The following is a 27,549-nucleotide window of genomic DNA, read 5'->3' on the forward strand; positions in this document are numbered from 1 at the left end:
GCTGCTGCTGATGATGATGATGATGTTGATCGTGATGATGATGATGATGATGATGATGATGATGAAGAAGAATTTGATGATAACGCTGAAACGATTAACAATGATGTATAAAGTTATAGAGTGGAAGAGAAAGAAGCATACTCTGTGTATTATTGCTGCAGACAAAGCTATTATTTGTCCCCCTCCCTACAACCCCCGCCCCTCAGCCCGCTACGTGTATGTAAATACATTTATACATACATATATGTATACATATATACATATATAAATACGAAGAAAATGTAGAATTAAGGGATGAACACACTCCACGAAACATGGACAAACAGGAAGAAAAAAAATCATACACTTTACACGCGTAGATAGATAGTTTATTATACCATTATTAATTATTATTAATTATCATTATTATGATTAATTATTACGGAGGAATACCGATATTTAAATGTTGCTGAAACTACGCGGCGATGAAGCACGATTTAAACGAACGAGCGAATTGTAGTTTGTAAGCGAGAAAGGGGGGGAGAGAGAGAGAGAGAGAGAGAGAGAGAGAGAGAGAACGTTTCGAAACGATTGTGTGTGTGTGTGTGTGTCGCGTGTGTGTGTGTCGATTGGACGTCCGTACGCACGCGTACGTGCGTGTGTATGTTGTTTTTTTGAGCGAACTTCCGAAAGGATGCGCGAGAGAACAAGGGGCCGTGTATTGGGGGCGGAGTGGAATGGATGATGAGACAAATTGTACAGCCCTTAGCTCCTATCGAAATCTATCCACCCCCAAAAAGTCCCGCACCACCCCACCACCGGCCGCCCCCAGTCATAGCAATTATGAACCGCGGGCCGGCAGGTCTGAGTATAATTTTTTGTACTGTGTAAATGTAAGAACATACGTTTGAATAAGAAAAATGTTTATATTACAAAAAAAATACGAACGAAAGATCAGTTACTCGACCAACCCCTTCAATCGCACGCTGGTAGGTAAGGTACAGAGGTGTGATTAAGTTCTCAATTAAAATCATTCGATTTATTCGAATGATTCCATTTTTATGGTATAATAGAATGCGCAAGAATAGAATCACAATTTTCGCACCTCTATACTATGATCGATCCAGACCTCTTTCTTTATTATTATTTTCAGAAACACCGGTACCACGGGTATTATGATGGACGAGCCTTACAGGGGATTCCCGAACTGGCGCACGAACTTTGAAAGTTAATCTCATTATGGGACTTGTTGCTCCGAGATAACACGGTAACTTGTTGCTCGTTGGCAAAGATTCAACAGCCATTTCTGATTTCTTTCGCAGCTTGCCGGCAAGGTTTCCTGAGATATACTAGTGACTTTGCACGATTCCTTGACTATACCAGGTGTTCCGTTGAGACGCGGCACGCGCAGTGAACGAATTTCGAGCGGAACACGCGAGGAAAAGTTTCGCAACTTGATATAAATAGTGACGAGGGCGGAGAGGAGCGTTCAAAGTAATGTATCTAAAGTTAACGATGACGCCGAAGACAGAGAAGGGACGGGTTGAACGAAGAATCACCTGGGATAAGTGGGAGTGGCTGTAACGTAGGAATGGGCAGAGGAAGAACTCGTTTTCCATTCATAGATCCTCCTTACGTCCAGCGTGGCGTGACGCATTCCGTTTCGAATTCGAGCAGCGCGATTTTTATTCACGAAAAAATACTCGGGAAAGTAGACTCGCGTTAACTCGCCTATGAAATTACGTGGCGATCCATAGTCCGACTATGTGCTCTAACAACGGCCCCGTTTTCCGTTACACAGGCCACGTGTCCTGGTTTCCGGTATTTGGTTTCGCACGAAATCCCGTAAGACCCGTGCCGGCTATTTAGCAAAGCTTTTTGACGATGGCTATACATTTGTCAATGATAGTATATATCCGGCGTGAGGACAGACAGCCGATAAAACTATGGTATAAATCTGTAGCTAATGGCGTATAGCGGGCGGAGAAGCCGCTTTCCGAACGACGATTACTCATTGAGTTGTTTGGAATTTCGAAGTAAAACGATACAAGAACCTTGTGGAAGAATTATTTCTAAAAACAGACCATTAAATGAAATACAATCATTATTAATCGCGTAGGAACAAATTTGAAGAATTTTTCGTGAATAAATAATTCAATGGTAAAAGTAACCGGGCGCGATACGAATGAACATAAACGACGAGTTAATTTGTCTTTCCCGGTGAACAGGATAATTCCCCCCTCCAACGGTCGACGACCATTTAATACCGAAAGTATGCCTCCCCACCAGTCGTGAAAACTTTCGTTACACCCCTTATGGAGGAGGCAGTAGCGCGTGGTACAGTGTGTCGCCTACACGGGTCGTGCAGTCTCTGTGTTCAAGATGGCGCTCAACCTGTGGAGAGAAAGACGACGGCTGAGCGTCTGAACGGACAGAGAGGGTACCCGCACACGGCAGCGGGCACGGTTGTAGCGCTGCGTCGAGGCGTCGGACAATGAACGTGAGCCGGACCGATCTCCGCCAGTTGACGAAGTGACTCAGACCGGTCGACGGTGGATCGCGGGTGTATACGCGAGTGAAAAAACGTGGACCGGGATTAGAACCGCGACTCGGTACACGCAAAATGTGGCTGCAGATCGCCACGGTGCCACGCTCGAGAATAAGTATCCGTTAGCGAGTTGGTGCGCGCTTTTTTGTCGGTTATGTCAGTGCGCGTCAAGTCAAAATGGCAGCCACGTTAACCGTCGAGCAGGAGCAGGTAAGGGGGATCATCGATCGTCCGGTGGAACCGCGACACCGATTCCAAAACCGTTTTTGGTAATCGTCGCGTACAGTCGATTTCATCGAGAGACACATTCTCTACGCGGACGTGTTTACCACCGTGCAATATAAACACATCGTCGCTCGTTTCCTCTCTATCTTCATCTCTCTTTCTCGCTCGCTTTATCTGCGTTTATCCCACTCGCTCGCTCTTTCTTCCTCTTCCTCTCTCTTTCTGACTGTCTCTGTCTGTCTTCGTCTGTCCGGTTCTTTGAATTCTCTTTCTTCTTGCTCGTTTTTTTTTTCGTCAATAAAATTTCAACGGAAATCGTGAGGACAATGGAAACCGGTATCCATTTAAACTCGCTTCCGTGGATATCTTGCGACGATTATTCCATTCGAGACGTGCATACGTGATGCTTGTTGAATGCGCGCGACGAACGGATTCGCGTGCGTACGTCGACTTTGATCGTCGACGTTCCCCATTCAGCCGGACACTGTCATCGCGGGAATAACGTTTCAGCCGGCTTCCTCGATCGTTCGTGGCTCGGCTAGCGTATAGGTCGGGGATTCACCGGCTGAAACGGTCTCACGACGAATTGATAATGATACGAAGAAGAATTCGTCTAACGATATCCGTTTATTAAAAAATAAGGAAAGTATTATCGGCGAAAATACTTAGCATATAATTACCAGAAACGAAATCAGAGATGGAGCAGGAGAAAAAAGAGACAGTATCTAAATATGAGGAAGTGAATGGTGAAACGCGGCGGACGGATAGAAACACGCTTCTTTCCTTCCTCGTTCGATAAACACCGACGGAACGACGACGGTAGATATAGGGAGGCGGATGAAGAGCGTGTTTCAAGAGGGAAATTAAAAATGTAAGAAAATCGATACGCTGCCGCTGGTGGTGGTCCCGCGTACGTTTTTTCACGTAGAACGCGACATTCTCGTCGACGAACGAGACGGCGGACCGACCGGTTGGTCTGGCGTTCGTCGACGACGAGAGCAGGGTAGGCGGTGGGTGGCATGAACGGAGGGAACGGGGGATTTACCGAAGTATCGATTCGCGATATTAAGTTTCTTCTTGACCCTGGAACAAACCTATCCATTTACCGTGCCCGCGGCTCCCCGGTGAGCGTACTATGGCGGAAGTGGCCGGTGGGGAGGCAGTCGGGCACCGGAAGTTATATCGGTACTCAGGGCATGTACACAAATCATTGACGAATGACTGTCGCGTGTTTCGAAAGCGTAGAAACGCCGTGAGACCGTTCGATCATTTTAAACACCGTGGACAGACTTATTTTCGATTAATTAGTGTCAGAACTCCGGGAATGAATGCCCGCTTCCGGTGATTGTTGATCAGACGCGCCGGGCACAGGAAAAGTATGTTTTCTTCTCTGTCGTTTCTGCCGAAGGTAATTTCCTTTTATTTTATCTGGCATTCCGTGCGAATGAATTCTTCAATCAATCAATTTCTGTAACATTTGTTGTATACGTCGATTTGCAATTATTCTTGTTGCCGAAGTCGATCACTGTTTCATGTTTTAAGTTATCAGTTTTAAAGTAATCCAATAGTTGAATTATAATCTTTTATTATAGAATGTTGGTAATTATAAGATGTTAGTACTTATAGGATTTTGGTAGTATTTTATAGTTTCATTTACTAGATCTAAGAAGCATATTTTCCAATTTTATATAATACTTTATATGATACTCTGCTGTCAGATTGAAATGGCTTCTAACAACTTTCATATAAAGTAATAAGCATTTTGTTTTTATTTAAAGGCTACAAAAGAGTTTATAGAAGCAGTGAACAAGTGTCGGGCAGGCAGGAGAGCCGGTCCAGTGTCCTGGAGCACAGCAGTGAAATTCTTAACAGCTAGGAAGTTCGAGGTTGCTAGGGCATTAGCTCTCTATGAACAGCACGAAGCTACCAGGAGAAGAGAAGGTCTAGCACTCCTGTATCCTACTCAGGAACCCTTGCTCAGTGAATTACGCACAGGAAAATTTACAGTTCTAGTAAGGAGATAGATTCAGTTAACAGAGAAATCTGGCAATCTCTTTTTCATTACATGCTCATGACTCAACTGTCCCGCTGTGCATTCCATTTCAGCCATCTAGGGACGCGACAGGGGCAGCCATAGCCATTTTCACAGCGCATTTACACCTTCCTCAGAACACTACGCATCAAACAACCCTGCAAGTGAGTAATCTATAATCACGTTAACAGCGTATCCCTTATGTTCATGCAAATTAGACCGGTGACAGAGAGTTTACAATTCCCATTTAGTGTTGGCGAACACAATGCACTTCAATACTGAATAATAAGGGATGATGCAACAAGTTGATGCTTAATGGCTGCATTGTGACAAGACGTCTCTAACAATGGAACTTTCTCTGTTGCATCGCAGGGCGTTGTGTATCAATTGGACGCGGCACTCGAAAGCGCGGAGACCCAGAAGCATGGTCTGGTCTTCATATACGATATGTCGGACAGCAAGTACCAGAATTTCGATTACGATCTGTCACAGAAGATTCTCACCCTCTTGAAGGTGAGTAGAGGCGCACACGTACAACGGTTAACGGCTTCGCTCGTCACGATTATATAATTTAGTAATTTTAACTCACTCACTATACGAAAACGGCTGTCGAAGACCGAATAAATAATCGTATTAATATTCTAAACGAAAATATTGGAAGAATAGGTAGAATGGCGCCACGAAAATTCATCAAATCGCACACTCGTCCGCCGTCCGCCATCGTTTTCATGTCGTTCACGGATTCACTGTCCGGATTTGACAGAGCCTCGTGAAACAAAAGGGGCTTTGTCGTCACCAATTGATCGCTCCAAATATGGCCCATTATCTTTACACAGGAAATTTAATCAGCATCTTTGGCTTTTATTCTGACTAGCGAACGAAATCAGGACGCGTAACCGCACGCGTGCCGTTGGAGCACGACAGAGCTCCGTGCAATACACGGAAATGTAGAAATCGTCGCGGAAAACGAAACACTTTTTAGCGTGCTGCACGCGACTGGTTCGCATCGCTTCGCAATTTCAATTTATTTGAACCTCACGGTCCCGAAATACGAATTGATCGTTTCTACAAATATCGCGCGTGCATCGTCGAACGATAATCCGAGTGGTATTCTTCCCTCGAATCACGCGAATCCAGTGGGGAAGGTTTCATGAACGCGATTCCCCGGAACTTTTGCTCCTTTCTGAAAGAAAAATTCGATCCGCGTTCAACCCCCGAGATCCCTCTCGAGGACACCCGGTATAATGGAGGGTTACGGTACGTAAAGTAATTCCGGAGCGTCTCGCGCATGGAGGGGTGCGTCTCAAAGAACAGGAAAGCTTTAAGGGGTTGTTCACGCTCGACGAAAACCTCGGGCTGCAATTGCCCAGTGAACCGAGCCGGCAATGGGCTCGCCAAGGGTTTGTCACAAAGGTTTCGCCGGAATGACTCAATTACGGGGTACTTATGGCGAACTATTTATAACGAGGTGTTTGCGTCACCGTGCACACCGTGATAAAGATACTGTCTTCGTTTAGCCGGTTGTTTACCAGGAAGCTCGTGGATCGTGCTGAAACCGTATGCCCGCGGACACACCGTCCGCGGAAAGGGAAACTCGACGCCCGCCGTCGCGACGTAACGCCTATTGGCGCTTTCCATTCGGATAATAGCCTACCGATAATCTTTCGGTTCCGCTCTATTATTCGCGTTTATGCGGCACGATCCGCAACTTCACCGGCATTGAAACTCCGCTCTTTTCACCGGCTGCCCGATTGATGAATTGCTTCGAATCCTTGTTTGTTTGACCGATTCGAAGCAAAACTTCAGCTGTCCGAAGTTTCAACTGGCAATAAGACTTTAATTAAGGGGATCGCCAGTTTAGTGGCTGTTCAAGTGGTTCTGGGCGTTCATGGCCAGACACTGCCCGGAATGTGTTGGAATGGCTCCTAAATCGTTTACACAACTAGTGAGCTTATAAGTAAACTTGTTCTTGGTGGTTTCGCCTCGTTAGATTTCGTTCGACTGTTCTGTTTTTCGATGAGCGTATACTTGCAAGTATTGCCAACTTTTCGAGAAACCGATCTCAGGAAAAACTGAAACGAAACTCCTTTTCCAATCATCCTCGCAATCTCTCATCCGTCGCACGCACGACCAAAAAAAGAAACTTACCTCGATTTCTCCATAGGCCGCACTTTGCACATGATTCCTAAGCACCGGCTATATAAAGACCACCGTTGATCATCATAAATCCACGGCGCGTAATCCCAGACATCGACACACGCTACGAAAAAAGCCTGTGCGCCCTTGAAGGAATCAATAAACTCTTTCCAGAGTCAGCAACACGTACGGAGTCTCCTATTTTCGAAAAATCGATTTTTCGACCCCGAGTGCCAGGTGCATGTCGTGTCGTCCCCCTTGAATCTCCTTCGAATAAGCAAGCCAGGGGTTGCTCGGCGTTCGCGCGAGGGGTTAGAACTCGACTCATCCCCGGTCAATCCTCGTTGAGAGTCCCTGCTCGCGATACGTCACCGCACACAGAATCGCACACGCCGAACCCCGGTGGGCAGAAAGAAATTTTGCATAAGGGATGTCCGTAGCGAGCGGTGGTGGTGACGGCGGTGGCGGCGGTGGCGGCGGCGATGGTGGCGAAAAGAAGGGGTCGGTGCGGCGCGCATGCGTCCGTACGCGGCAGAACGTCGCGACGCTCGCGGTCAGTAATCATCGTGACCCCTTTGCGGCGTTATCGCGGACGGATCGAGAGAACGAAGTCGCACGAACGATTTCTTTTTCGCCTGGTCGCGGCTCGTCCTCTTTTTCGGGCCGCAGTTTCACCGCGTTCCGAGCTGCCTCGCGAGCCAACTTGGACTCTGTTAGCTGCGATGTTCCACGACTCGTGGAGCTTGCTTACCGTTCGATCCGTGTCAAGCGTGCGAACACGGTTACGCTAATTTTCGCGGTATCGATTGACTGACCGAGTGCCGGCAGTGACTTTTCGATCGCATCGTGCCCGTCATTCCCTCTGTCACTCCGGTGACGATAAATCGTGACTCAGAGACTAGCAAACACCGTTGGGACTAGTGTCATCGTGGGTATCCGACTTGGACCTGACCGAATCACCGCTCGGGTCAGTCGGACGTGATCGATGCCCGATCAAAGAATACTCGGTCCTGGTGCGTCTCCGCACTGTTCACGGTAAACGAACACTCTAATCTATCGATTGACCGTTTCCTAGGCCGCTATCTACCCGACTGACCGTATCTCTCTGCCTCCTGTTGATGTATCCGATTTTAATTTGTTACGCGGTCGCCGGAGAACTGGAATTAATGGAAAAAAGGGGAAAAAGAGAAGGGAATAATCGGATCCGATCGACTAGCACATTCGGAGTTCTCGTTTTTCCTCGTTGGCCCCGCGGGGTTTCGATGTAACAGGGTTTGTGTGCTTAAGATCGCGGAGATGTAGTGGTGCGTGCTGCTGACGTCGTTGCCGTTACGGTTACTTCCGCCCTCTATACACACCGCGGGGAGGGTACGGAGGGTTAAGTTTCTCGTGCCTGCCGCATTTTGCACGCTCCACATCGGGAAACATTTTCTTTTTTCTTCTTCCTCCTCCTCATTTCTCTCTCTCTCTCCCTCTCTTTCTCTCTCTGTCTCTTTTTCTTTCTCTCTTCCTCTTCGTTTCGTCTCAGCGACGCGCCTTTTTTTTCCATTGACCTAAAATCTTCCGTGCCGTCGCTCGCCGACCGAATAATTCGCTACCGCGGCGCGGGTTCGATCGAATCCCGCCGCATTGACGAGGAGGGTTATTTCTTATTTATTCTCGAAGCTGGTTCTCGCAGGGGACGTGCGAGACCTGCCCGCGCGTTAAACATGCCGTGCCCGCGGATCCCTCGCAGTTGGCACTAACCGCTGCTTCAACGGTTTATATACCGGGTTCTATTATTGCACCGTCTTTGAAAGGTCGTATCTTGAAAGTCGCTCCGTTTCGAAAATAAATTATGCAGTCACCTGGACCGATCGCCTTTCTTCTCTCCCCCCCCCCCCTTTTTTTAATACCGTCGCACTGCGTTTTTTATGTTCTTTTTTTTCCATTCCGTCGGGTATACGGAGTTAATTGTGCGTACGTCGCCCGGAGAAGATATATCGTACGCCGCTTTGCACACCGCGGATCTCGCCGCCGTTTCTACGTGCATATCGATGCGTCGTTGCATCCTGCGATCGCATCGCGATTACATCAATTGTTTCTTCGATTGTAATTTGGCCGATGCACTCTTCTTTTTATATTTTCTGTCCTTTCGTCAATTTATTAACACGAGGATAGCTGAATCTATTTTGGCTAAAGTCTTTGGAAGCTACGGCTCGTTTTCACTTTAAGGCAGCTAATTTAAGTCCCCGATTGCAAATGTTGGATTTAGGAGGACATAAATGTGTCTGCTGTAGAAGCACTTTTAAAAATATAGATGTAGGATTACTGATTAAGGTGGTTAACAGGTTGACAAATCATTTGCGTGATGTGGTGTATCGTTTTGCAGGGTGGTTATCCGGCTAAACTGAAGAAGGTGTTGATTGTGACCGCGCCGCTCTGGTTCAAGGCGCCGTTCAAGATCCTGCGGCTGTTCGTGCGGGAGAAACTGAGGGACAGAGTGTTCACCGTATCGATTCCCCAATTAACGTTACACATCCCACGGGAGTCATTACCGCACCGTTTAGGGGGCACGTTGGAGGTACAGCATGAGGCATGGCTGCTCCACTGTCTTAAATCCATGACAAACAGAGGCGGGGGCGAACTTTGCGAGGTCAGTCTCGTTCTGTATAACCGGACACAACGCATTGACTTCCTCATTTTAAAGTCCAAGATTTTTCTGAGAAAATCGCAACTGTTTTGTGTCAAATGCTCACCTTGACTTGGGCTCCTGGTACAGTCTCCGCGAGAAAGCTACTCTTTGGGTCCGCGGAGAAGTTCTCCAAAAACAATTGAGATCTTCAGTTAAAAAATGAAACAAGGAAACCAGATACTCTTTCGCAGAGGAAAACAATAGCTTTCAAGTGACAAAATGAAATGACATTCTGTAATAGGAAAGAGTAGCACTTTCGCGGAGAAATTGTAGTTCTCTCGGCTGCGGTTAAAATACCAAGAGAAAAGCAATATCTTCTTTGGAAATGATTTCTATGATAACTGAAGTTACTATACCGTCAGTTCATATATATAACGGTAATCATGTATTCGAAATGTCTCGGTACTGGTGAGAATAATGACGCAGGTACTTTATACGTGCGCAGGTTACCCCCAGGGTGGGTAGTCCTCTTTCGCCCACATCAAAAAACCACACGGCCGCCCAGAATCCGAATGGAACCACGGTTAGTAGCTCGACTAGTCCTATAATCGATAAGAGCAAAGTGAAAAATGGTGTCTCAAACATCGGCGACATCGAAATCACGAACGGTGACGTCTGGATGGGAACCGATGAGGCGCCGTCACCAGTACAGCCTCCGTCCTCAGCTAGTTCAGGCTTTAGCGACGACGACAGCCTTCACGGAGACCTTGGACTTCAGGCCGTCAGCATGGAACAGCTTATCGAAGACATCCATTCGAGGGGTCGCGCTGGCTTGGTCGCGGAGTACGCGGAAATAAGGCAAAGACCAGCGGAAGGTTCCTTCAACAATGCAAAGTATGTCCCTCTAATGACCATTTGAACTTTCTTTTAATAATGGGACACTAAGGATTAACTTGCAAATATTGGTACTTCATGGAAATGAAAATTAAATATTGGGGATATTACGATGTCAACAATTTTTAGTTAGTTGCAGTCCCGAGACTAAGATAGTCATAAGATAATTTTAAAAAAAGAATCCTAGTGTTATAATTATGCAGTAATTTTGTAGATGTCTCTGTACTTGTAATAAAATTATGTTACGTTTCAGACTAAGAGCGAACCAGTCGAAAAATCGGTACACAGACGTGCTTTGCTATGATCACAGCAGAGTGTGCCTGTCCCAAATAGACGGAGACTCCACCTCCGATTACATAAACGCGAATTTCGTCGACGGCTATAAACAAAAAAATGCGTTTATCAGCACGCAGGGTCCTCTACCGAAAACCTGCGGCGATTTCTGGAGGATGATCTGGGAACAGCAGACACTTGTTGTTGTTATGACTACTAGGTATAATTTCTCATGTTAATAATCAGATTTATAGCTTAACAATGATTGAAATCACAATAGAAATTATAAAAGTTAATAAACTCCTATTTTCTTGATATTGCGCATGAGTAGATGAATTTATTTAATAAGACCTTAGTTTATAATTAAGAAACTAATGGAATTACATATAGAAAACTTTGTACGGTGATTTTTGTAAATTTCAGAGTGGTAGAACGAGGACGTACGAAATGTGCACAGTATTGGGGCCCAGAACCGGGTGACGAAGTACAAGCGGGTGGTTTCACAGTAACTACGCTCGAAGTTGACACCAATCCCGATTATACGATATCTATGCTCCTCCTGACAAATAACAAGGTACGGGCGAACGGATGTTTCTAAACACTATTTCTAGCTTCTAATGACTGTTGCGATGAGTGAGCAATACGTGTTATCATTTCAGACTGATGAGGCAAGAGAGGTTTGCCATATGCTGTACACAGCGTGGCCGGATTATGGCGTTCCACAGTCGGCCAGGGCTCTGTTACAGTTTCTAGCTTTAGTAAGACAACAACAAAATAAGTTACTCGCATACCGAGGCGACACATGGGCCGGACATCCGCGAGGACCTCCTATAGTTGTACACTGCAGTGCCGGAATAGGAAGGACAGGTATTTTGAGAGTGTTGAATAATAATTTAATCAGTTTACTCTTTAAGGATTGCTCGGTCAATTGAGGAGTATAATTAGTGAATTGAGTCTTATTAAGATGCACAAGCAACGAATAATAACGAAATTAAATGTCGTGGTAATGTGTGTACAGGAACGTTCTGCACGTTAGATATTTGCATATCGCGGCTAGAGGATACCGGGACCGTGGACATACGTGGAACGGTGGAGAAAATCCGAGCACAGAGGGCCTATAGTATTCAAATGCCAGACCAATACGTCTTCTGCCATCGTGCTCTGGCAGAGTACGCACTCTCCAGGGGGATGCTTAGTCCGCAACATCTCGCTATGTTACCTCCACCCATAGAAGAAGATTCCGACTAGAGGATAAACTCTATTATCATGTACCAGAGATTGATGTTCTTCCCGAAGTATGCGTAATAGTCTCCTTACATAGCCTATCTCTAGCTTAAATAACTGAAAGTTATTTTTTGCTATCATCTCCATCGATGTAATATTTCCGATTTCTACTCTTACGTTAGGCTACGTACCGATTTAGGGGATATCTAACAGAAGGACTAGACTTTTCTCCAAGGCCAAATCCGCGAACGGGAATTCTCGATTTTTGTCCCGCGATATTTTAATTCGCGAGAGAGAAAGATAAAGGGAATGAAAAAAAAAGGAAAGGAAAGAAGAGATAATAGTAAAAGAGGTTGTTATCGAATAGTAATGGTGAACCGCAGGCACCGATGTAAAGAAAGAAAAAATGAGAAAACAAATATGGCTGTCGATCGGATCACGCCGGTCCTACTTTAACCCTCTCATATGTAAATTTTATTGTACATTCTGAAAGATGGTTGCGAAGTTATTAGAGACACGCTATAAAAAAAATGCCTCACCTTGTAAACATTCCATTTAAAAAAGAAAAAAACAATTACTATGTCAATTAAATTAAATTAAATTAAATTAAATATATACATATTTATATATAAATATAATGTATAGGCGGCTACGAATTTATCCTGTTTCATAGATTTCAAGAATGCTTCGTTTGTAATCATTGTTGTACGCGATTTTCATCACGGAGAACGTTCCAAGATAATTGTCGAAAAACATTGTTCATTAAATCGCTACGAGCGAACGGGTCAAGACCGGCGCCTATTACCTTTTAGCGCCGTGTGCGCTTAGTCACGAACCATTGATGGTGTGCAACTTACGCAGATTTCTTGTTTTCAACACGGTCGACCTGCATTCTGGATTAACTGTGCTTACCGTTGCATTTCTTTTTTCGAGTCTCGATCGGATTTCAGACAACTCGACGACTCTTCTCGTTGCAACATTTCCTTCGTTTCTTGCTGATTAGACTCTGGAGTGCAAACCGTGCCATTTTAAAAGAAGTACTCCAATGACACCGTTTCTTGAGGGTGAATTCATAAGAAAGACAATTAGAATTTTATTTTCGAAACAGTAATGACACAAAGTTAATCTTTACCCCAAAACGTTCATTTTATCGACTTTTGATCGTATACAAATATTGGCATTGTCATATTTCTTTCAAAAAAGCACAATTTATATTCTAGGGTCTCGAATCAACTGATTCGTCGTTCCAAGATGGACGATCTCGCGCTTCCGGGCACTGCTAGATACCGAAATTACGCCAAGTACAAACTCGTAACGATAGATTGTTCTAGAATCTTTATATGAGAGGGTTAAAAATAGGCGAAATCATTCGAGACTGACGATCGAACACGGGCGAACCGTTTTTAAATGAAATTTATGGAAAATATCAATGTTACGAGAATGGTGGTATTTAATGGAAGTACGTGATGTTTTATCGGTGTCCAATGGGATAGTCGCATATGTTTCTGAGATCCTTTAACATTATTATTATTATTAATTCTTATTATTCTTATTATTATTATTACTATTATTATTATTATTATTATTATTATTATTATTATTATTACTATTATTATAAACGTGTTACGACGTACGGCCTTCGTCGTTCAGAAAAAATAAATAACAACCGGCACGATCGTGTTGATAGACAGTTTTTTGGGTGACCAAAGATTATCTACTAAAATCATCTCAGAACATTGAGGTAGAAGTAAAGCACGAACGCGCGGATACAAAAGTTTGGCTGACGAGGATATCGATTATTGGTCGCCGATTTCGATCGATCTACTATCCTGTATTTTACTGGAAGAGTATACAAAGAATATACGAGTTTTTAATTACTGTATATAAAAGGAAACTTGAATTGCCCGTTTATGAGCGAGAGACGAACAAAAAATCCACAGAGTTCCCAAATTTATTTTTGCTGTGAATTCATCGGTAGAAGTTCGCTCGGAATCGATGATCGTGCAGTTGCGACCACTCTTCGCAGGAGAAACAATTTCGTGGAACGATTCCTTTCGCAGGGATTGCCAATCAGGGATCATCGTATTATAGTTATATTAAAAACGAGTACGCTCCGTTCGCTGAAACGAAGAGATTATACGGTGTTGAACGTTTATTAAACGGCTAAATCGATGAAAATTATTGACTAGTTTATCTCGGAAAATCAAACGTGCTTCGCGCACGACGGAGTTGCAGTCGCCGCTGCGAATAAGTTGACAGTTATCACTAAGTAGCGCGATGAAATTGTTGCGAACCGTTTATTGAATTTATTCGACATTTGACGGAATTCTGGATATTACATGGTAACGTTGTTTCAACAAGATTATAGTTGGACTGCGGAAGTTCGTGCAGACTTATTTTACTACTAAGTTCAAGGAAATGAACGTTCGATCTTCTTCGTGAATAGTTATAAAAAATGAAAACTAGAACGAAGATATGTTAAATGTCACTAAACCTTATCATTCTGTAACTTTCTATTTTAAGATTTATACGCACCGTGAACGTATAAAGTTTCGCAGTCCAACTGTAGTACGTAAAGTTGTAAATAAAAGCTCGAAATTTTCTGTAACGGTGGTCGACGATATGTTTCAAAAGTTGTTAACTTATTGCTCGAGGGGACGACTGTAGAAGTTGTTTAAAGTTCTTAGTCGAATGATGTTCGCTGATTCGAAGTTTACGCTCTTCCATGAAAGCCTTCTTGTGTACGCGAGAGTGCGTGTATGAAAGAGAAACAGTGAGAAAGAGAGAGGAAAACGGATATGTGATTTCTAATTTTAAGGCTTTTACCGAGCGAGCTCTGAACAGAGAACCCACTTGCGTTGACAATGTCGAGGTTGCACGAGAACATGTGTACCTTCAGCTTCCTGCGAAATTATTTTACGCGCTGTGTACGTTTTCGGAACACTTAAACAATTTCAAGTATTCACTGAAAATTCGCGTCATAGTAGTCTATATCTCCATTCTTCCTTATCGAAGCTTGTAGCAACTGAGAGCATTTAACGCATCGACTGTCACGAGAATCATGCTTATCATTTATTTTTCGTAGCAAAGACGAACAATATTAGAAACAATAATCTAATAATTAGAATGAATAAAAAAATATCACATTTCTTAGTTTACACTATTATCTAGTTATCCACGTAACTGAACATACTTTTTCAACATCAATCGTTTCATTGTAATCGGTCTCAATCCTCAAGATCTAATTATCGATGCCCACGATAGCAGTCAACGCGTTAAACTCCACTCGAAATAGTGAAAAATTAAATCTTGTACTTTTTCAAGAATCTAAAGAAGAAAGAAACTTCTTATGCGGCAATGTAACGGACACCGCGAAGACTTACGCGAAAAGCAGTGACCGCACAAAGTTCCGCCATTAAAGTATTTTATCGAGCGACTTGAGTAGCCTGTGTGCCGAATGAATGAGTGTTGAAAACTGTCCGATTTCTAGCCACCCAATCTTTGACCATCCCTTTTGTTAAGTGTGTATGGAATAGTCGCCAGAGAGAGCGGTGAGGGAGAGGGAGAGGGGGGAGGGAGTGATGGTGAACGGTAATCGAGGCGAAATGTGGTTGTTCCATTGTCCGGAAGTATGATTATGTGATACTCGGTTGGAATGTATATTCGTTTCGTTTCACCGCGGCCGGTCAGTTACATTTTTTCTTGCATTCGAGCGCGCCCTGCCACTAAAATGGAACGCCGTAGTCTTTAACTTAATCATCTCCCGATCCACGTCGTTTGCCGTTCGACTCGACCGACGGTCCGATTCAATTTGATTTGCCATAAACGAAGTTGAGCGAGGCGAACGAGCTCGTCTGGACGGAACCATCCTCGCCGGGGGAAACACCGCCGGGCAGAAAGAGTTTCTTATCGATCCACAAATTGAAGTGGAAACGAGATTTTCTTATTTATAATCCGGTGATTTCTTGGGACAATTGGAAGAGCGCTGTTTCTTCAAATCTGCGCTACTGACGAATTATAATTTCTCGAAAATTTTCTGACGCGAGAATCTTTGCGACGTTTCAGTGATCGAGGAAATTCGATTCAAGTTGAGTGTAAATAATTGGTAAAAATATTTAAGAGTAAATTGTGAAAAGAGAATGCGTTGTTAAAGAGGAGACGAAAGAAAACGAAGTTTCGCGCGGCGGTGTAGCTTTTTTGCCCGCAACCCAACGCGTGTATTTTTCTGTACAGAGTCTGTGTATATTAAACGCGCAAAAGTTTTTAGCACCGTGCACATCGTCGACGGTGAGCGCTGTTTGTTAGAGAGATCTTCGAATTTTATATAACGAGAGGCACTATTATGAACGCTTAGTCAGAGTTAAATAAGTTCGAACATTTGTCGATGTACGCACGTTCCTCCTACTCTTGGGTTACCTTACGAAGGGCATGTTATCGGTACAATCACGTTTATTATTGCTATTCTATTATTATTATTATTACTACTATTATTGCTATTATTATTATTATTATTATTATTATGTTTAAAGATTGTAATTAGTTCACGATGCCCTTTTATATTATCTATACAATATTTATTAAAACGTTTATCTTAAAGTATTCGTACGATGTACGATATATACGATGTATATATATGCGCACATATTATTGTTGTGAAATGTAAGGTTCACTCTTCAACCTCCGTATTCCCGGAATTTCTCATCGTAATGTTACGGAGTTTCTATGTGAAAAAAAGTCGAATAACTGACGAACGTACATTTAAATTTTTTATATCATTCTTCAGAGAACTTTCAAAATGGCGAGAGCGAAAATCACAACTTATTTCCGGCAACACGCGCTTCTGCTTTCATTTGTGAAATTTCTGTTTTACCTTCCTGTTTTTGTTTGTTTCGTGTTCCGAGAGTAATTAAGCCGAAGGAAGGGTGTGTGTTCCTCGTTCAGCACGGAGGTTGAACCAAACGGTACGATTTTCTTTGAAGATTCGATTCAACGTTTTCGTCACCACCCCCGCCCCTATGCCCTTAATTAAGTATGAATGTAATAACGTGTGATTTTATAGGAAAACTTGTGTGTGTCTATCTCGTAATTATCCTCAGACGTGTGAAGGGTAGCGGACGAGAAGCGCGTGAACGATAAATAAGAGAGAAAGGCAAAAACAAAACAGATAAGGGAATGATACCACCGGAGCCGGTACCAAAGTTATACCCTTTTCACTTTTTTTTTGTAAGGCGTTCGGACGAGTAATTTGCACCCTAGGCCCATTCAAAACAACGGGCAAATTCAACAGTATTAAGCGTTATGTGTTTACACGGATGTTTCAAAATATGTGGCCCAAATCGGTGGCAGGCGACCCAACAATGAAATATAAATCGGAAATGTGCGACGCACGCGTGTTTCACGTTTTGGACTAATTTTTTTTCGTGAGAAATTTTCCATTGAGTGGACCGTACACTTTGAAACAGCCTGTAGTATCTTCTACGTCGTTTGGCGTCTGTAGTTTCTCTGTTCCTCGTTCGGTTACTTTCGATTCCATTGACAGAAAACGACGTATCGAACGCATCGATTCGCGAATTCCGATGATAGAGCACGCTACTTTTCCGTAACAGAACGAGGTGGGAACGCGAAATAGAACGCAGCGAGTAATATTAAAAGGAAGATCGAAAGAGATATTTTAACGCGTGAATCGAACGCACGCGATTCCTGTCGTTTGATTCGTTGATTTTGAACGTTTAATCGATACGTACCGACACGTTGTCTGAGAAAACGGAGATTTAAATTAAGAAGCAGAAAACAAATTGTACATACGAGTGACATGACTTCGGAACGACTATCGCACATAAATGTATCTAATAATTATTTAATATATTGCAGATATAAATGGCATTAATTTCTTTGTTTACATTTTCTTTTTGCACTTTATGCCTGAACCGCTTGTATTTTGTAGCTGTAAGTTAATCGATTAGTTCTTATGTAGAATGACTATCTTTCAGACAGAACGTTGAATTCTGCATCCCTGCATGTTATACAATCGTTACGGCAAACCATTGAAAAATCATTTCGTCTGACTCTATAATTAAAACACTTCGGGGGAAGGGCGATAAATATTACTAGTAAACAACACATGTGATAATTGATTACTCACCAGTTCATATAGTTACAGTTTACTTATTGTTAGTTGCTTGAAAACGCTAGAAAGCATGTTTCTTTAAATTTAAAATATGCTAATTTCCCGCAATGTGAACGCCATCTACGTTCAAATGCTGAAGTTATTAGCACAGCTTAAATCTATCTATATAATGTAACTCAGTGTCGGTATTTTAGAACCATATAGAAAATCATATGATAAAAAGAGAACTATATGGAAAATTACACTTTATGATAGTCCCTTGCACATTTATCCACCAATGGCGCCACTTGCCATTTCTTTCTCATGTCACAGGTTGGAAATACGTATGTAAATATTTGGCAATGAGAAGGACAAAAATATCCGGTTTGAAGTTTAAGCATTCTCGCTATAGGTGGCGCCACCAAACCCGGATAAGGAACTGGGATTTTTTAAATTATTTTTTTTTAATAATTATTACCGTAATGACTTTTTCGTAGATCAGACAGGACTATCGGAATGAACAATTAATTATAACATTTAGATTTATTATACAAAGAAAACATTTAACTCTGTTAGTAATTCTGAAAAGGAAAATCAAAATCCTAGATTAGACTACCTTACTTATTCTGAAAAGGAAAATCAAAATCCTAGACTAGACTACCTTACTTATTCTGAAAGGGAAAATCAAAATCCTAGTCCTCATTCCTGTAGATCTATTACCAACACGGAGAGCCGATTGAGCGGATTTCAAATGAGAAAAGGCGAACTTTACAGACGTTGCATGTTATGACATGCCGATCGGCTTCGACTCGCTCATAACCCAACTAAACAGCTAGAACAGTTAATATACAAAATTAGTTAAAACAGTTGGTCAAAAAATTAAATTTTTAACACTACAGAATTAATTACCGATTGGGAGAGATACTCAGAGCAGTTTCTGCTTCTTGTAATGAGATGGCTCTGCTACTCGACGTTGTGTTTTAATATGGCTGCTACGTCCACGTGAATACCTAACCAAATTTGATTGTTTACACATGGAAGTATATTAAGCGGTTGTAATAATAATTTCATTATGGGTGAAGATACAAGTACGGTTGAAAAAGTCACGAGAATGGAAGATATTCTCAGTGATAGTCCTATAGTTGTGGATAAAGATACTTCAAATACAGAAGAAGTAAAAATCAAAAAAGGAAAAGCATTAGAAATACAAATTCCAAAAGGTAAACCAAAATCTGGTAGAGTATGGAAGGAACAGAAGAAAAGGTGTGTACAGTGCTACTTGTTTAACTTTTATTCTGTTGAACACACTTGAATGTACTTGTTTGTCATGCATAGGTTCTCTTCTATTATCAAAACTCGTGGAATACGTTTGTCATTTGAGAAGAAGCAGAAACTGAGGAATGACCTACAAAGGGTAAAAGACATGTCTCGGGCAATCAAAGCACAGAAACATGCAGAAAAAGAAGCTAAGAAGCAAAGGAGAATTGCAAATTTGAAGCGTGCTGAAGAGAACCAGAAGAAGGGTGAAGTTGTACAAGTGGTAAGTAAACTATAAATTAGTGAATTAAATAGAAAAGTTACAAGCGTATAAAAATACATATAAAACTAATGTTCTTGTTTTAGATCACAAACACTGCAAAACTAAAGAACATAAAGAAAAAGCATTTGAGAACGATACAAAAAAGAGACACCCTTAATTTATAACAATGTTAATAAAATGAAATTACATTAACTTGTATATGCTTAATTTTATATATTGTAAAATATTTTATAGTAAAATAAAATAGCTTAAAACATAAAGAAAAATGATTATTCATAATATCATAATGAACATTGTGCTGTGGTTTCCCTGGCTTTCTGTCTACTAACAAAATCACGAAGTTGTTTTCTCAAGTCGTATTTATTCTGTGTGATCCACTGAAAAGTAAATCAGATTTTGTAGAAATGCCCAGACCATGTTAAATTTGGGTTACAGTCGCAAATAAATTACCATTGTTTTAATCCATTTCGGAAGTTTCTCCTTGTTAGACGGCAATAAAAATCTGAAATTGGCGATTTAAAATGAACCATTTCCGTTAACCGTTTCTGAGATTATACAAACCTTTCGTCCACTAATAATACTGCCCCCCAATCGTTGATGTGTCTCAAGCAACGACCCAATGCTTGATTCAAAGCTCTGAACGCTTGGATCGAGTACCATTCTGAGCCTTTTAACAAGCTCCCTGTATTTAAGTCGTTATATTTGTATTTCATATCAATTACCGGATCCTTTCTTACCGCGTACGGTATACCAACCTACAAAAGGAATGTTTAACTTCTTCCTATTTAAATATTTTCTTTAGTTTACTTACCGTTACCACACAGCGAGCTTCGTCGTCTCGAAAGTCGATTCCTTCGGCAACTTTTCCTCTAAAAACTGCTAGGAATAAGGCACCGTTGATTTTTCCTTTCGGTCCAGTCGAAGTGTCTCCTATAATTTCTCGATAATTATTCATAATACTATTTAAATCACTTCCAAAACGAGGCTCTATGAACACATGCTTTATGCTAGTGATTCTATTCCAGATGGAGTTCTTCTTCCATCTTTCCATTTGTGTATGCATCACATTGTAAGAGGAAAAGAAACATAGAACTCCATGAGGTACCGACTCACAAATATCTAGCAATACTTTTCCTAATTCATCCTACAACAATAGAAAATCTTCTAGAAAACTGAAAATTATTGTAAACACGGTTTTCTTTAAGCAAGGGGAATTCTTGTAGTTTAGGGAATTCCCGTATTATTAACCTGGAAGCTCCAGCTGTTCACATTCTGGTAGTCTGCTTTCAAAGAAACACCGTTTGGTCCTTTTGGCACGCATGTAGCGTACACTTGTTCCTTTGGTATCACATGCGCTGTGTTCAGCACGTGAGGAAATGCCGTGTTCAATTCACTTTGGAAAGAGCCGGTTGGAGTTAGGGTACCAGACGCGAGAACTATACAATGCGCCGCCTGAGCAAGTGGCGAAAAGATTACTCCCGAATTCATGCAGATCAGTTTCAGGACCCGAGCACAGTTCTCTTTCGTTTTCGTTGACAACCACGTGTCGTCTGTTACCTAATTTTAGAAGGAAAACTTTGACTTTAATATACAATTTAACATCATACAGTTGCGTCCCTGGTTATTACTCACATATTTAAAATCTTTCACTGTAGTCTCAATTACACAAGCCCTGTAGTCATTCATAAACTCTGAGGAAGTGATCATTCGCAATGCAAACACCAGGTGTCCAATTAAGACTTTACTACTAGGAGAGATAATAGGCTTTTCAGAGTTTTTCCGACCTTCTTCCTTTGCTTTAACCATATCCTGCATTGCAGCATTACAGGCTGTCAAAAAATTAGGGTATTCAAATTCTCCGAGGTTATACATATTAAAAAGTTCCATCAACTCAGCTCCAGTCCAATATGGGCTTGACAGGTTGTTATCACGATTATAATCCTGATGACAAAACATGTTCAGCTTCACTTAACAAATTTCAGCCCAAGCAAAAATAATGGATACTTACAACTTTGTCAAGTGTAATGCTCTTAAGGAACTTATGTAGCTTTAATATATAGAGTTTTATGGTTGTGTATGTGAAAGCATCAGTGGGCCTCCGTTTTGCGAGACTCTCACATTCTATAGCAGTAGCCTGAAGATGATCTTCACGGAAATTGACACTAGCCACCTCTCTGCAGCTATCTTCTATATTGTGGGCTTCATCAAGAATAATTACCTGCTCCTTTAAATCGAGTTGCATCTGTGGTGATCACAAGTGTTAGAATTTTGAAGTTTTTCAAAGGTATTTTTAGGTTCTATTTCATTGATGCTTACACTTTCACGAATATTAGGGTCAACAATATAATTATAAGGACAGAAAATAATATCTGCGTGCTGCATTAGGTTTCTCGCAGCAAAGTACGGACACAGACCTTCATTATTCCCTATAGCAACCAGATCTTCAATGTCCCATACTGGCCCCAAACCACGACTTTCCACTGCACGGAAATCCGTAAGAATCTTTTTGTTGCTGTCGTTGTAATATGGACATCCCCTGTGCTGAATGCATAAATAATTTTATAAAAATGACTTTTTTTTAGTGTCGTTCATACTATCCATTTCTCTGAAAAGAGAGGATGTACCTTTTGAGTGTCCAGCAGATCATTACACAAGTCTGTCTTATTTCTATTGGATTTTTGTATACAAGTGTGTTCTCGACTGCTCAGAATGGTCATTCTAAAAAGAAATTAACATATTTCTCACGCCATCGTGTTACAGACCAATATTCTACCTTAAATAAATACTTACTTCTTATGCTTGTACGCAGTCTTCTTCAACTCCCTTACGACTTGCTCAATTTGTTTATGAGTCCTTGTGCCATAGTATATCTTTGGAATTTTCAATCTCTTTCTAAAATTAAGTAACAATCGCGCACAAGATTAAGTTGTATTCCAAGAAGAACATCACCCAGATATACGTATTAAACCCATTCTCACCTTTTGTTCTTGAAGGCGTTTTCGAAACAACTTTCGTCGCCTTCCACATCATCACATTCATCCTTGCATCTTTTATCACAATTATCGTCGGAGTTCGAAAAATCTTCATCAACGGAGAAACCGTAGGCCTCTGAAATAAACGTGATTTGAAGAAACCTTGACATGCCTAGATTTTTCTCGTGGTCTCGAAAATTACTTTGCTGTTAGTCATTTCCGAAATAATCTTTTACACGGACATTCGTACAAGGAACGATAACGGCCCCTATCAGATCAACTCATAAATTTCCACTACAAATGTCCAATTACCACAGAACACACGTCACGTTCCAATTCAATGACTGAAATCGATTTGATTACCGTTTTATCGACGAAACATTATCTTACTCTAATGCCCACAATGTAACCGGTTTTCAACCCCTTACGGATTCTCCGAGGCGCCGATCCGGATGAAGAAAGGGAATTGGAACGGATAAACAAGAATGGCAATGGGAGAAGAAAAATAAAACTTAAAAATTGTTGAACCGTCGACGAAGAAAAAAAATTCGTGTTGGGAGGAGAGGGTGGGATGTTCCTCCGATTCGCATGGACGACGCGGGCGATTTCTAAGGGGCGCGCTTCGCTTTATATATATATATATATATTACTTAGGAAGTTGTTCGCCACTGAAAGGATCCGCTCCGAAGATCGAGCGAGCGAGCGAGTGTTCTATTAATGCCGTGAAATGAGCGAGGACGAGCGAGAGGAATGTCAAAACAGCGAGATCGCTGGCAGGTGAAAGGGCACCGGAGAATCCATTGAGCAGGATCAATAGGGGTGGTTTTATCCACCCTCTCGACGGCCGTCGACAAAAGGGGCCAGGGTTCTGCCTCGAAGGAGAGATCGGAGAATGGATGAACGCGGGTGGGGCACGGGGTGGATGAGGAAGAGGGAAGCGAACGTGAAGGAGTCATAGAAGAAGAAGGATCTCGGCGGATTAATCCTTTCGTGCGATTTACCGCGTCAGAAAAATAGAAATGATCGTAAATGACGATGAAAGGCATGAAATGGATGTTTATTCGTAAGCGGATTTCGACGATCGAGTTCGTGCGGCGGGGGGGGGGGGGGGGGCACTCCGAGACGAGCATGGAACTAGAAGAAACGCCTCCTGATGTTTCGAGATGTTCAGCTAAATCTGTTCGTCCAGGAGAGGACGATATTTTGTTCAGGAACAATGAGTACTTCTTTCATGCTTCGAAGTTCTTATTCGTTGCTATGTTCGTTTGATTGAGAGTTGCTCCAATAGAAATTGCGAAACAATAGCTACACGAGATGGAGACGTAACGCAACTTCTTAATGAATATCATATAAAGTCTAAAAAAAGTAGGAAGTCGTACGATACATCAAGGGACTCCAAGAAAGATATTGAAAATGTTCTATTCGTGTTGGTTCCAAAGTTACCGTTCCAAAAGTTACTGTTACGAGTAATTATTACACTGTATACACAAAAAGAACGACAAAATTGTCATCAGATTTTCCAAAGGGCAAAGCAAATGCTACCACAGTGCGATGGCGAATTACAAGTCGTCGCGGTAGACATGTTCGGCTCTAATTAAAATTTCCAGCGTAACCATATAACGAACGATGGCTGCAGGATTATAAAAAGAGAAGAAAAGTGGAAGGAACAACATCGTAACCGGAGGGAGATTAACCGCAGGAGAATTGATCATCGAGTCCCATCGAGTGTTCCACCATCGATCCCCGGTTCTCTCGAGGCAACAACAAGCCGCAAGTGTTCGGACGCGGAGAGTCAGTAATTCGATGGCAATGTTAAAGGGGGCGTCTCTCAAGGGTGCGATAACTTTCGGCGTCGACTGTATCGCTGGATGATACCCCCTCGGGGTTTTCTCCCCTCGGGTGTTGGGGTGTGTTTCGTTGCCTGGCAACGACACCCTCAAAGTCCCCGCTCTGATTGGCCCCGTCCCGCTTCTCCTGTCTTAGCCTCTCTCATCTCTCACCCCCTTCGACAATCAGCCAGGCAGCCACGGCGACCGTGCGCCTCCTCTCTCTATCGACGATCAAAACCACCCTCGAGGCAACGGAGCTGCCTCTCGTCGACTCTCCTCGCTGCCCTCCCAACCCCTCGCGCCACGCTGCCGCACCAAAATGGAAAGTCCGACACCCCTGTTTCAGGTTGCCGCACGATAGTTGATTAATTCAGTTTTCTGACGGGGATCGAACCACCGGCCCGGCTCTTTGTCCGGGGAACATCGATTTTGGGTACGGTAGGCCTGATTATATTAAGAAATTGGGGAGAACGCACCTCCACTCGAATTAGCAACGTTCGGTTAGGTTGGGTGTTTCTAGAGGAATGCTTCTCAGTCTGATGAATTTTTACTTGGATAGTGGGAATTTAAGGAATGACGAAACTGGAAGTAATAGGCAATTATATATTATACACTGTGTTTCATGAATTAATGTATAGTTATTTAATTCATTCATTTAAACGAGGCTGAATTTTTATTATTTTCAGCCACGTAACTTTCGGAGGGTGATCCAATTGTGTTAAAAAAAAAAGGTAATTAAAGAATCAACGGTAGCCGCGCGCGGCACGTATCGAAACGGTCATTTCCCCAGAGACCTAATAAACGTCTCTTTTAAACCGGTGAGCATGTGCGCCGTCTCGCGTCGGCGTGCCGTGGAAATGCGACAATACGTGCAATTAAGTAACCGTTACAGTTTGTAATTCGCGGAATTAACGGGGATTCCATTGATGTCGCTGTTAACCGTGTGTATCTATCCGCCGATGTTCTCGGCGCCTGTGTTCCAGTCGAAAATAACCGAGCAAAAAACGATGAATTCGTGATCAGAGATTATCGCGCGTGTTCATGCGCCCAAGGGCCATCCGTAAATTGATATTAGTCGTTGATCGACCGCCCTCCGATCGCAACTCACGAGCAAGTAAGATACGGTCGAATAATGATGCTCGGTGTCGAGGAAGCCGATGATCAAGCGGTTCATTATGCGCCGATTGTCTTATCAGCGGGACAATTCATGGAGATAAGAGAGAAAACAGGGACACGAAGATAAAAACGAAAGAAAATCGAACGAGACAATACGGCGCCGTGTCCCGTACACGTATTTCGTTTCCCATTCATCCCGCAGAGCATGAATGAACTCGTTTCACGTCGATCGCTCGCTCCGTATCTCCCACCCCCGCTCAACCCCCCTAGGCCGCCGTATCGCGAATAAATAAACAGTTGATTCGCGAGCATAAAGCAGCTGATTCTTCGATTTCCACTCGCTACGATTGAGACAGGGTCATCTCACAACCGCTAATTAATAGAAGTCTCGTGGGTTCCTGATTTTTACGGGAATCTCGCGTGCACCGTATGCACAGGGTGTCTTGATGGTAACGGTTATAGTCGCGTTAGAATTTTTTTTCAGATGAATTATTAGAACATTCTCCATGGGACTTTAACGATGGATCTCTTATTGAAGTTGTGTAGGAAATCTCCTGCATGGAGATTGTCTTCAATAGACCAGTTTCAATAATTTACGGTTTATTTAAAGCTTAAACAACAATGACAGAAACGATAACGGTAGTTGTCATAAGTATTTGCGAACAGTTTTTCCGGTAGATATTATAATAATATCAGCTGTGCGTCAGGTGGTAGTCGCTAGGTAACCTTGTTTTGGAACACTGTGGCGACCTCTCCCACGAAAGCGATTCTAGCTAGATCTTCCTTTTGTCCGGGGCAGCAGAAGGCTTCGAGTTACTTGGAGAATTAGGGATTATTAGCGGGGGACCTCAGGGGTATTGATACGGCTTTTGTCTCGGCCGGTAGCAAAAGTTTCACGAAGCACCGCAATCCAACCAATTAGCGACGATTTGTTAAATCAAGCCGCAGCCACGAGTTAATTGGTGCTCGACTTGTTCGCTTCACTCCGTCCCTTGTCCACCCACCCCCCCTTGCTCGCCGGCAACAAATACTCTAAGTTCCTCTTGATCAAGAAACCACTCGTCGATCCGGCTCGCTTTTTTTTCTTCTTGCACATCTTCTCCTTCTTCTTCTTCTTCTTCTTCTTCTTCTTCTTCTTCTTCTTCTTCTGGTTCTTCGCCCCAGCGTTTCCGCTGGCCGAGTCGGCCGCGCTAAGAACGCCGGAAGACGTAGCGATCCGAGAATACCAATTATTGGTTCCGGGGAAATTTAGAGGTTTCACGGTTTCCTTTTTTTGCGAAATACGATTCGACGGGTTGCCTCCTCTTTTAAGGGTCGCGTTAAACCCTCATCGAGGACGGAGTTCCTTGGAAATAAACAGGGATGACTTATGGCTTCCGGTCAGTCGCTCTTTATTCGGTTTAAATAGATGAGAATTATCAGACACGATGAAAAATTAAGATAATTAAGAATAAGGAGAGGAAAGAAGTATTTCTATATGATCATTGAGATTTGATACCGAATTACAATTAAATTGATGAAGTTGAGTGTTGGGAACGTAGCTTGGTACCACTTTTCCAGCATTGCAAGCTCCTTGGTATCTTTATCTTTCTTTTTGTAATTATTACATTCTTATTGATAGGTAATTTAAAATGTATGAGCGATTGCCTGGATTCTAAAGACAACTCAAAACGGGTTACTCCGAAGCGAAATTACCGTGCGTCCCGGTGTCGAAGCATAAATTGGAAAAAAAAACGGTTGGGACGTACTGCTCCGGAATATAAAGTTGTTTACGTTTCCGAGCGAATGCGATACACGGTCGGTTCCAGTCAACAGTGATCGATTCACGCGAAAAAGCTAACAAAAACACGGTAAAATTCAGCGGGAAAAATGTAAAAATCCGCGGAAGGTTATCTCAGCCGTAAACCACGCATGACGTTGCGACATCAAGAACGAACATTACATACAAGGAAAGACATCAGAAGCAATAAAAGCTGTTCCTTTACAAGTATCCGATGTACAAATCGTTTCTATTGCGTGGCGAACGGTCGCTGATCATTCGAGAGTGTCGAACAACGTCAG

At 42.6% G+C, this 27,549-nt stretch overlaps 3 protein-coding genes across 8 annotated transcripts in view; 2 read left to right on the plus strand and 1 right to left on the minus strand.

Moving 5' to 3' along the window:
- Positions 1–2,299: 2,299 nt before the first annotated feature.
- Ptpmeg2 (Protein tyrosine phosphatase Meg2) lies at positions 2,300–17,824 on the plus strand. Of its 2 annotated transcripts, none has more exons than XM_031978345.2 (10): positions 2,300–2,737; positions 4,531–4,764; positions 4,859–4,948; positions 5,157–5,297; positions 9,292–9,555; positions 10,040–10,428; positions 10,682–10,921; positions 11,125–11,275; positions 11,361–11,568; positions 11,720–17,824. In XM_031978345.2, the coding sequence occupies exons 1-10, from the start codon at positions 2,705–2,707 to the stop codon at positions 11,947–11,949; spliced, it is 1,980 nt and encodes a 659-aa protein (XP_031834205.1). In that variant the 5' UTR covers positions 2,300–2,704; the 3' UTR covers positions 11,950–17,824. The 2 variants fall into 2 exon arrangements, with proteins under 2 accessions (XP_031834205.1, XP_031834206.1); XM_031978346.2 differs by lacking the exon at positions 2,300–2,737 and adding an exon at positions 3,800–4,160.
- A 1,171-nt stretch (positions 17,825–18,995) lies between these two features.
- LOC116427686 (coiled-coil domain-containing protein 86) lies at positions 18,996–19,821 on the plus strand. Its single transcript, XM_031978325.2, has 3 exons — positions 18,996–19,294; positions 19,367–19,571; positions 19,655–19,821. Exons 1-3 carry the CDS (start codon positions 19,104–19,106, stop codon positions 19,733–19,735), a joined length of 477 nt encoding a protein of 158 aa, XP_031834185.1. The 5' UTR covers positions 18,996–19,103; the 3' UTR covers positions 19,736–19,821.
- LOC116427685 (Fanconi anemia group J protein homolog) overlaps positions 19,727–27,549 on the minus strand; it is a 58,918-nt gene continuing 51,095 nt past the window's right edge. For 2 of the 5 annotated variants that reach the window (XM_031978322.2, XM_031978323.2), the window contains 11 exons: positions 22,550–22,679; positions 22,362–22,463; positions 22,196–22,289; positions 21,888–22,112; positions 21,580–21,813; positions 21,204–21,512; positions 20,820–21,128; positions 20,383–20,715; positions 20,133–20,326; positions 20,022–20,073; positions 19,728–19,948 (listed from right to left, as the gene is read on the minus strand). In XM_031978322.2, the coding sequence (XP_031834182.2) occupies positions 19,853–19,948; positions 20,022–20,073; positions 20,133–20,326; positions 20,383–20,715; positions 20,820–21,128; positions 21,204–21,512; positions 21,580–21,813; positions 21,888–22,112; positions 22,196–22,289; positions 22,362–22,463; positions 22,550–22,679 (2,078 nt within the window). In that variant the 3' untranslated portion in view covers positions 19,728–19,852. Of the gene's footprint in view, positions 19,949–20,021; positions 20,074–20,132; positions 20,327–20,382; positions 20,716–20,819; positions 21,129–21,203; positions 21,513–21,579; positions 21,814–21,887; positions 22,113–22,195; positions 22,290–22,361; positions 22,464–22,549; positions 22,680–27,549 lie in introns of all 5 variants that reach the window. The other 3 variants (XM_031978319.2, XM_031978324.2, XM_031978321.2) reach the window with 3 other exon arrangements.

The sequence above is a fragment of the Nomia melanderi genome, chromosome 1, assembly GCF_051020985.1.
Source record: "Nomia melanderi isolate GNS246 chromosome 1, iyNomMela1, whole genome shotgun sequence".
NCBI lineage: Eukaryota > Metazoa > Arthropoda > Insecta > Hymenoptera > Halictidae > Nomia > Nomia melanderi.